At 40.9% G+C, this 10250-nt stretch overlaps 1 protein-coding gene across 1 annotated transcript; it reads left to right on the forward strand.

The window, feature by feature from the left end:
- Positions 1–1243: 1243 nt before the first annotated feature.
- On the forward strand, positions 1244–5705 carry xkr8.3 (XK related 8, tandem duplicate 3). Its single transcript, XM_084312851.1, has 3 exons — positions 1244–1664; positions 2833–3020; positions 3270–5705. The coding sequence occupies exons 1-3, from the start codon at positions 1339–1341 to the stop codon at positions 4022–4024; spliced, it is 1269 nt and encodes a 422-aa protein (XP_084168977.1). The 5' UTR covers positions 1244–1338; the 3' UTR covers positions 4025–5705.
- Positions 5706–10250: the final 4545 nt, after the last annotated feature.

The raw sequence follows: 10250 nt of genomic DNA on the forward strand, positions 1-10250 counted from the left end.
GGGCCACAGAGTGTTGTGTCACACGTGGTCCCGCCTGTGCTGTGCGTTCAGGGGTACCTGGTTCCCCCTTTTTCGCACTTTGGTGGAGTTGACTGCCTCCCCCCCTTCGTTAGGACGGGCGGGTGGACGGGACTCCCCTCCTCCCTGGCTGGGGCTTACGGGCCCTCAGGGGGTACACTTGTCGGGCCACGCATCCGCTCTGCGCCATATCTCATTGGCAGAGCGAGACGCGATAGCCAAGTATGCTATATAACAAAAGGTTATTTCATAACCTAGTTATATGAATACTGGCTGAGCGTCTCGCTCTTAGTGCCCTGAGGTCCCTTGGATGGTTTTTCCGCTTATGGAAATCGTTCTGAGGAAGGTGGAGCGTGACCATTTCCGGCGTCATATAGGGAGACGCATGGGAGTGGCTTGGTCACGTGCAAGTGGGTGCATTTGTTTGTTTCATGTGCACAATATGTGCGTGGAGATAAGAGGTTATCTCATTGGCAGAGCGAGACGCTCAGCCAGTATTCATATAACTAGGTTATGAAATAACCTTTCGATAGCTCTTCGATCCAGTAGTCCATATTTGGGCAAGAGGCTGAGTGCCTGCGTGAGTAGGGTCAAACTGCAGTGCCGCAGCCCCATACATAAGAGGGGCCTGTACTGTGCGTTGGGGGCCTGTACTGTGCGGTGCACTACTGCGCATGCGAGAAACAAAGTAACATAATATAGGACACTAGAAACATAAAGTAACATACAGAACATAAAGTAACATACGGAAAATAGGACCTAATGTCCAAAATATTTTTGTCTTAAACTGAATATCAATTGGATTAGGAGTAACCAAATAAAGCATTCAATGCAACCAATTGTCTATAGACTCGAATTTTTTTCTAAACTGAATATCAATTGGATTACCACCAGCCCTGACTGTTACTCTAAATTTAACATCTTCTGGATGAGGGCCTAAATGTAACCCTTAGACTAGATTAGATTGACTTTACTTTGTTTCTCGCATGCGCAGTAGTGCACCGCACAGTACAGGCCCCTCCTATGTATGGGGCTGCGCCGCGGCGGCACTGCAGTTTTATGCTATTGGCCTGCGTTGTCACTCTTGCGAGGCTGGTAGTAAAAACTGCATTCGTAGGTAACAAACAACACTCGAGCCACGTTGTCCTTTAGAAGCATAATCAACAAATAGTATGTGCGAGTTATCTCCCAGATATGAAAAATACGAACCAATTTTCCACTGGGCTGAAGAAGGTGAAGTCGCGCGGAGAAAATAACGGTACACATATGAAAGGGAATAGCTAACGTTAACAGTTAGCTAGCCGGCTAATTTAGCCAGCCATGGAGTGCCCAACTTTTTCTAAATACTCCTGGCTTGATTTTGTTTTCTCGGTCATCGGCGTGTGCACATTTTTGTTCGATTGGGGATCTGATGTGTGGGTGGCCACAGAGTTTTATTCCCGCGGTGATTTCTTCTGGTTCGGAGTTCTGGTCGGCCTCATGGTTCTGTCCTCTGCAGTAGTCCAAATGTTCAGCTGGTTCTGGTTCAAATATGACCGCGAGCTGCAGGGCTTCAATGCAAAGACCTCATCAGAGACTATTCTTTTCGGCAACCGCGTAAAACTTTCCTGCCTTTTACATGTGTTCCAACTTGGCTTCTTTTGCAGGTAACTTCGATATTGATTCAGCTTGTCAGCTGACATTGTAAACAAAGTGAGAGATAGCAGCTATCTATCTTCGTAAAACAAGCCATTCATATAGCGGGACTAATCTGAAGCTAACGTTACGGATATAACGTTATTAGACAAACACTAGTCAGGGATGGAGGCGTTCCAGATATATGGCAGCTAGGCTAAGTTCTTTAGCAATGTGGGAGAATGTATATCATCTTGATCATATAGACGTACAGCAATTAATTCCACAACCATACAATCGGTAAGCAACATGTTACATGAAAACAAAGGGCCAGCTTCTGGGATTCAAATAAAAGCGACATCTTGAACAAGAGTGAAATTATAAGGCAATGTGATATAGTGAAAGAGGAGGGTGTGATGGAGCAGCTCAAGCAAGCATAAAATAACAGTTGACAGATTGATTGAACATTTTATTAACAGATTGCAGAATGGGTACAATACAGTACAGCTCAATACACACAATTGTTAAGGGGATGCAGACCAGAGAAAGACTTCGTCTTGTTTATCAGGGTCCCCCATTTTCAATTCATCATAACATATATGACATACAGGTAGACAGTACTGTTACATCTAGACATTTATGACATACCAGAGTACACAAATAGTCTAAAAAGAGAGTACCGGTATATACATTTTAGGGGGAAGAAACTGTACATTGGAGGAGGTGTGTGTGTGGGGGGGGGGGGGGGGGGGGGTTGGGTAGGCGGGTGGAGACCTGTGTGCAGAAACCATATAGCTAATTCTTGTGGCATGTCAACAAGAAAAACTAGTCACAGACCGGAACGGAATGCATGAATAATGACAATAACATGATGAAAGTTAAAGGCGTGGTTGGTCTGACACAATGCTGCTAAAGGCCCCTTATCATGCAGAATCAAATTTATACTAGAAGAAAGGAACTGCATGGAATTGGTAAAATTGCTTAAATTCCATGCAGCCAGGCGCTTTTTGAAGGGCTCTAAACAGATGGCAACAATGATAGTCGCTACCATTTGTAGTGTACTTTCTGAAGTTCTATATGAGTTGTGTTCCCAGTGACAGGAGCTGCTCTATGGGCAACTTTCACAGGAAAATATACCCACGATGCATGTATGGCGTAGGGGGGATCCCTTCTACTGTAACACTGATTTTGTCCATGCAGACACATCTCTGCCATATGGCAAGGCTTCCGCGTCTGGTGGCGAAAGGAGCAGGGGTCAGAGTACGCCGTTTACCTGACCCATGATCTCAGCATGCTGCGGCTCATCGAGACCTTCTGCGAGAGCGCTCCTCAACTCACCCTCATGACATACATCATGCTGCACACCAACAAGGCCAGGACTGTACAGTGTGAGTAACTCTCTGCTTCCCGTTTCACGCTACAGATGGCATTAACTTAACTAACTCAAGTTCCTTTTTTGTGGCAATAAAAGGAACTTGAACTTGAAGTTGAACTTCCACAAATAGCAGTACGCAATAAGCATCGTCATGTGTCAAAGAGGAACAATGGAGTCGGTTAGGTCACGACAATCACTATTAGGTTGATCGTCAGGCTACAAACACCACAAAATTGTAATATGGCACACTTGTGTTTTGTAGGTGTGAGTGTGGCTGCATCGACCACTTCCATAGCCTGGATGGTGGTGGACTACCACCGGTCCCTGCGCTCCTTCCTCCCAGACAAGGCCAAGCAGGACTGGGGATCCTCTTTGGTGTACTTCCTGTGGAACCTGCTGCTGATCGCCCCGCGCGTGGCCGCCATCGCCCTCTTTGCCTCTGTCCTGCCCCGCTACATTGCCGCCCACTTCCTGTTGCTATGGCCAGTGCTCATGCTCTGGGCCTGGCGGCAGGAGACGGACTTCATGGACAGTGAGGGCGGGGAGTGGCTCTACCGGGCGACCGTGGGCCTCATCTGGTACTTCAGTTGGTTCAACGTGGCGGAGGGGCAGACAAGGGCCAGAAGCATCATCTACCACTCTTTCATGACGACCGACGGAGGCATTTTACTGGCCACGTGGTGGTGCTACCGGGACCCGGTCCTGACGCAATGCTACGCCCCCGTCCTGCTCATCACCCTGCTCATCACCTACCTCCTGGGACTGGTCTTCAAAGCCCTCTACTACTGCTGCTTCCACCCCAAGCTGTGGAGGCCCCCAGTGAGAGAGCCCGGGCTGGCAGATGAGATGCCCGACGGGATGGTGTCCTTCAGAGCCTTTGCCACCCAGGACGGCACCTCGTCCTCCCAGCTGCTCAACAAGAGGATGGCCCGCCATGCCATGCATTTTTATTCAGAGGAGGAAGCCAAGAGAACTCTAACGAAGACAAATGGGCGCAAGGCCAACAGCGTTGTCTGACTGGATGTGCCGGAGCCCAGAGTGCACTGTCCATCACACGCTACCTGTTAGGAATGTATGGCAGCATGCCTGCAGTGCATCTCTACACCCCTTATATGCTGCATTTCAATAGGCCTGGCGTATTGTAAATCAAGCAAGGCTGAGAAACAGTGTTTGAAGCTGTGGTCATTTGATAAGCTCACTCTAGAAAAATATGACAAAATACGTTCGGTATTTTTATGCCGTTTCTACTAAGTGAGTAAAGTTGATCTGCTTTACTCTGTCAGTACGTTTTTGTACGAGATAAGGTACAAAAAATGGTACATCTGGCTTTAACGAAAACGTTTGAAACCTTTGTTAATGTATTTTTGAACACTGTTGTACAGTATCTGTTCATACTTAACTTTGTTTACTTGTTTGCAAGAACAACGAATGTACACAATCTACCATCAAGGCCCGGCTTCCCCTTTTAAGACCTTTGTTTTATTGTTGTGCTGAGTGACACTTCCACGTGTTACTTGTAGGCTAATTCTCACCATAATATAAATGTAAAGCGTTCTCAATCTTTTTTTTTTAAAGATTTATTTTTTAGCGTTTATCGCTTTTTGCTACTGGGCAGTCCAGTAGAGAGAGAGAGAGGAGGAACGGGAGACAGAGTGGGGGGAAGACATTCTGCAAATAACGACGGGTCCGGGAATCGAACCCGGGTCGGCACTCGGCCGTGCCGCGACTCAGCGCGTTATGTGGTTCGCCACTGGGGCGCCCGCGTTCTCAATCTTTTAACAGTGTTTAAAGGAACACGCCAACATTTTGGGAAATTAGCTTACCGTCTTCTCCAGAGAGAGACAATAAGATATATACCAGTTTCCTCTCTGTGCGTTCAGTAGAAAGCTATCTGGCTGCACATTATTGGACGCAATGGAGCTTAGCACAATGAATGGAAGCGGACAGTGCCGGTTAGCCTAGGCATTGTCCAACTAACACCTCTCCCGAAGGCTAAGGGGCACTGTCCACTTCCATTCATTGTGCTAAGCTAGGCTAACATGCAGCCAGATAGCTTTCTACTGAATGCACAGAGAGGAAACTGGTATCTTCTTGTCTCTCTCTGGAGAAGACAGTAAGCAAATTTTCCCAAATGTTGGCGTGTTCCTTTAATGAGTCTGCAGGGTGACACGTGACTAACCAAGCATTGTTGATTTGTTTTGTACAGTCAGTGACACAATGAGGAAGACTGGTAGTCCGTAGACCTACTTGATGTTACTTTTCCTAGCTCACTCGTTGTTATTATTATTATTATTATAATATTTTTGTTACATATGTCAAAATATTGTTTACCAGTTAATAGAGAGCTTCAATAAGGTTTATGATAAAACCTTAACGTTTCATGTTCGTGGAAGCATATGGCTCTTTTCAGTGTATAGAATACAATTGTATTGTAACAGTTTGAATAACTAGCATTATACTGGGGGGGAGCCTATGTTGGTGTTTTTTTTGATTAAGTGGAGGATCCATTTTTATGTGCCAAACCTATTTTTCCATGCTTATAACAGTTTTATATCTAACAGTGTTGGTACACAGAGTGTAGGCCTAGTGGACCTTACTAGTTGCGTCCGCTCTGCTGAGACCAAAGGTCAATATCCAGGTCAACTTTTCTATGACCTCATTTGTATTACTGGGCTATTAAAGTGATAAGAACCTTAAACTGCTTCTGCCATAATATGTATTTTCTATTCACTTTTATATTACACGTTCATTGTCCATAAAAAGATAATTTGTGTTAAACCTATGTACGTATATACAGGCTATGGATGTACATTTTCATAAGGAAGCACATTTTAAAACTATACTTGTGTTGTCGTGGCGGTAAATCCCCAGAACGCCCCCAATCCTCAATGACACATTTTGACCACACCCCTAATAATACATATTATACAAATATACAATTTCCGTTACTGTACGACAAATGGGTCAGGAGATGCGCTCATTTTAAAATTTAGTTTGGCCAAATGGTGGCGCTAGAGGAAAGGTCATGGGGTAAGCATCCGCTAGAGGTCATGAATATTCACAGAAAATTTTAAAAGATTGGACTGAAAACTATTCAGGTTATCACAGTAAAACGAAGAATCTGCAGACGTGGTAGCGGTTGAAGTGATGGGTGGTAGCTAATACAATCTGACTGCTAGTATAGATCTCTGCAACACTTCTGGTATTCTGAAATCATGGGAGAGTGGGGGGAGAAAATGAATGAATGTGGATGAAAGCCTTGACATTAGGTGGTTGTAGCTGTGGGGGTGCGGGAGACATGATCCAATAGACTTGTATATGCCTGGCCTGAGTCTGCTGAACACGGAGAGACCAATCCCAAGTCGATCGGCACTTTCTCAGCCGAGCTATAGTCACTTTCCCGCACCTACTCCCGAACTCTGCATGCGCAGATTGATCAACCTAGATCTCTGGACAATCCGTGGGAGACTCCATGGGCAATCTGCATGTTCAGGAGACTCAGGGGTATACAAGTCTATTGGATCATGTCTCCAGCACCCCCACAGCTGTAGCTACAACCACTTAATGTCAAGGCTCTCATCCACATTAGTAGTAGTAGTAGTTTATTTTTTTTCAGTCATCAAAAAAAAGTACAATATACATCATCATTTATCAATATTTGATTTTTTACAGTGACTGAAAAAGGTACAGACTGAAGCATAGTGCTTATATGTGCCTGTCCTATATTCTTACCAATTTTTTTTTTTTTTACTCCAAAACAGTATTATAAAGAAAAGAAAAAAAGCAAGCAAAACAGTGTTTTTCACCCTTATAGTTTTTCAAAATTTAGCATTAAAAAAAATAAAATAAAAAATACAAAAATGTAGATTCCAAAACAGTATTCTAAAAGAAAAAAGAAAAAAAGCAAACAAAACAGTGTTATTCACCCTTGTATTTTTCAAAAATTGCTTTACAAACCTTTTTCTTAAAAACCAAAATCGAATTACTCATTCTTAACTGTATATCCGCATTGTTCCACAAGTTAACCCCAATAATAGAAATACACCTCCTTTTAATCCCTTTCTTAGCTTTCTGAACAGTAAATTTACAAATATCTCTCAAATCATATTTTCTTTCATGTGTTGAAAAAAACCTTTGCACCCCACCTGGGAGTAACTTTGCTTTAGCTCTGTACATTATTTGCATATTTTTTTATAGTAAACCAAATCATTAAATTTCATAATATGAGACTTTATAAACAATGGATTTGTGTGTTCATAGTAACCAGCCTTGAAAAGGTTCCGAATGGCCCGTTTTTGCAGTACGACTATTGGATTTACTGTATTTTTAAATGTCGACCCCCATACTTCCACACAGTAAGAAATGTAAGGAAGTATAAGTGAGCAGTAAATTATGTGCAAGGCTTTGTAGTTTAATATATCCTTACATTTATACAATATTGCTACTGACTTATTTTTCCTTGAATATAGTTAACATGTTGTTTCCATGTTAATTTCTGGTCAATAACTACCCCTAGAAATTTTATCTCAAAAACTCTTTCTATTTTTACATCACATATTTTTAACTCTATCTCCCCCTCTATTTCTTTTCGATTTCCAAAAACCATAAATTTAGTTTTCTTAATATTGAGAGACAATTTATTAACATCAAACCAAGTTTTGAGAGTTTCAAGCTCTCTTTCAATATCAGGCAAAAGTTCCTTTAAATTACTTCCTGAGCAATATAAATTTGTATCATCTGCAAAAATAACTAACTTTAACAGTTCAGCAACATTGCACATATCATTAATATAAAGTATAAATAGTTTTGGACCTATCACAGATCCCTGAGGTACTCCACAGGTGACCTTCCTAAATCCTGACACAGTGTCATTGATTTGCACACATTGCTGTCTGTTTTCCAAGTAGCTCTTTAGCCAAGAGTTAGCTATACCTCGTATCCCATACTTCTCCAGTTTTCTCACTAATATGCTGTGATCTATTGTATCAAAAGCCTTCTGTAGGTCAATATAAATACCAATAGAACACTTGTCATTTTCAACTGCTTTAGTTATTTCTTCTACCATCTCCATCACTGCACATGTAGTATTTCTATTTTTCCTAAACCCATACTGGTGTTCACTCAGTATTTTGTATTTGCCAATGAAAAGATCCAGTTGTTTCACAAATAGTTTCTCTAATATTTTTGAAAATTGAGGAAGTAGGGACACTGGTCTATAATTGTCCATTTGATGTTTATCTCCATTTTTATATATTGGTATTACCTTTGCTGGTTTCATATTATTAGGAAAAACACCTCTTTGAAAAGACAGATTGCATATATAGGTCAAAGGTTTTACAATAGACTCAATTACTTCTTTAATAATTACCATATCAATGGAGTTTATATCAGTTGATGTTTTGTTTTTGAATTTACTTACAATATCAATTATATCAAGTTCATTTACCCCACAAAGGAACATAGAACTGATATTATCATTAATAAGATTATTAAACATATCTTTTTTATCATCAGGCACAACAATTTTGCTGGCCAAAGTAGTTCCAACACCCACAAAGTAGTCATTGAAATCTTCAACAATGCTTTTTGCATTGTCCACTTTAGCATCTGAGCTATTTAGAAAATAGCTTGGAAATTCAGATTTATAGCCTCTATTTCGAATAATATGATTGATTATTTTCCAGGTCTTTTGTATATTATTTGCACTATCTTCTAACATTTTATTGTAGTATTCCTTCTTCTGTACTCTCATTATGGAAGTCAGTTTGTTTTTATACAGCTTATATTTTTCTTCGCTTTTACTTGTTCTCAGTTAAATATTTCTTGTAAAGTAAGTTTTTCTTTTTGCACGCCATTTGCGTAGCTTTGGTCATCCATGGCTTTCCTTTATATTTATCCTTCACCCAGCTCTTTCTAATAGGACAGTGTTTGTTGTATAGCTCTGTGAACGTCAACAAAAAAGCATCATATGCCTGATTTGGATCGTCAACATACACCTCATCCCAGTTGTAGTTTGTAAGGTCCATCCTTAAGGCCTCCATTCTTTCTGGTGTCCTAATTCTTACATCAACTGAAAATTTTTCCTTTAAATTATGTAGAATCACAAAAATAGGAAAATGATCACTGATTTTACTTAAGAACAAACCACTTGTTGCTTGGCCATGAACATTCGTAAATATGTTATCAATAAGTGTGGCACTATCTTTAGTTATCCTACTGGGTTTGCTAATAAGGGGCCAGAGACCAAAACTAAACATTGCATTACAGAAGTCTGTTGTTAGTTTATGTTCATTACATTTTAAGAGATCAATATTAAAGTCACCACAAACAAAAAAAGATTTTTTATCACATACCTTCTCAAAAATATCACATATGGTATTCATAAATTGATCAATGCAAGAACCAGGCGTTCTATATATGCAACTCAAAAATATACTCTTAACTTTAGCAGAGTGAATTTCAATTGCGTTGGTCTAGATTCAGAGTTTTGATTGATTGATTGATTGAAAACTTTATTAACAGATTGCAGAATGGGTACAGTACAGCTCAATACATACAATTGTTAAGGGGATGCAGACCAGAGAAAGACTTTCGTCTTGTTTACATCAGGGTCCCCCATTTTCAATTAATCGTAACATATATGACATACAGATAGACAGTACTGCTACATCTATACATTTATGACATACCAGATACAAGCAACAGTACTGTTTGCTATACGAAAAGAGTCCAGAAAAAGAGTATATACATTTGACGTAGAAACTGTACATTGGAGGAGGTTGGGTAGGTGGGGGGGACTGTACATTGGAGGTTGGGTAGGGGGGCGGGGGGGGGGGGGGGTTGGGTAGGAGGGGTGGGTGGGGCTGTACGCTAAGCTTTTTCACTAGGGGCACACTTGCCCCTAAATGCGAAATTTAGGGGCAAAGAATATTTTTAGGGGCACATTTTTAAATAACTATTTTATCATTATAGTAGGGCTGGGCGATATGGCCTCTAAATGATATCGCGATATTTTTTGGCCATATCACGATACACGATATATATCGCAATATTTTGACATTTCCTCTAAAGCACTTAAAAATGCTTGATTTAACCCTTTGATGCATACAGTCACGCCAATATGATGATTATAATAAGTCCCTGCAACATATGTTTGCATTATTAAACCATGAAGATGCTTTAAAAAATAATTTAATGAAAATGTACTAAGAGTAGTCTACTGACACACTAATAAAAAATGTAT

The sequence above is a fragment of the Notolepis coatsorum genome (assembly GCF_963971535.1).
Source record: "Notolepis coatsorum genome assembly, chromosome: 4".
NCBI classification, from domain to species: Eukaryota; Metazoa; Chordata; class Actinopteri; order Aulopiformes; family Paralepididae; genus Notolepis; species Notolepis coatsorum.

Bases quoted from the DNA above. Each gene is read 5' to 3' on its own strand.
- xkr8.3 (XM_084312851.1), top strand. From the start codon at position 1,339: ATGGAGTGCCCAACTTTTTCTAAATACTCCTGGCTTGATTTTGTTTTC. The intron at 1,665-2,832 runs GTAACTTCGATA...TTGTCCATGCAG, and splicing joins CAACTTGGCTTCTTTTGCAG to ACACATCTCTGCCATATGGC. The intron at 3,021-3,269 runs GTGAGTAACTCT...TGTGTTTTGTAG, and splicing joins CAAGGCCAGGACTGTACAGT to GTGTGAGTGTGGCTGCATCG.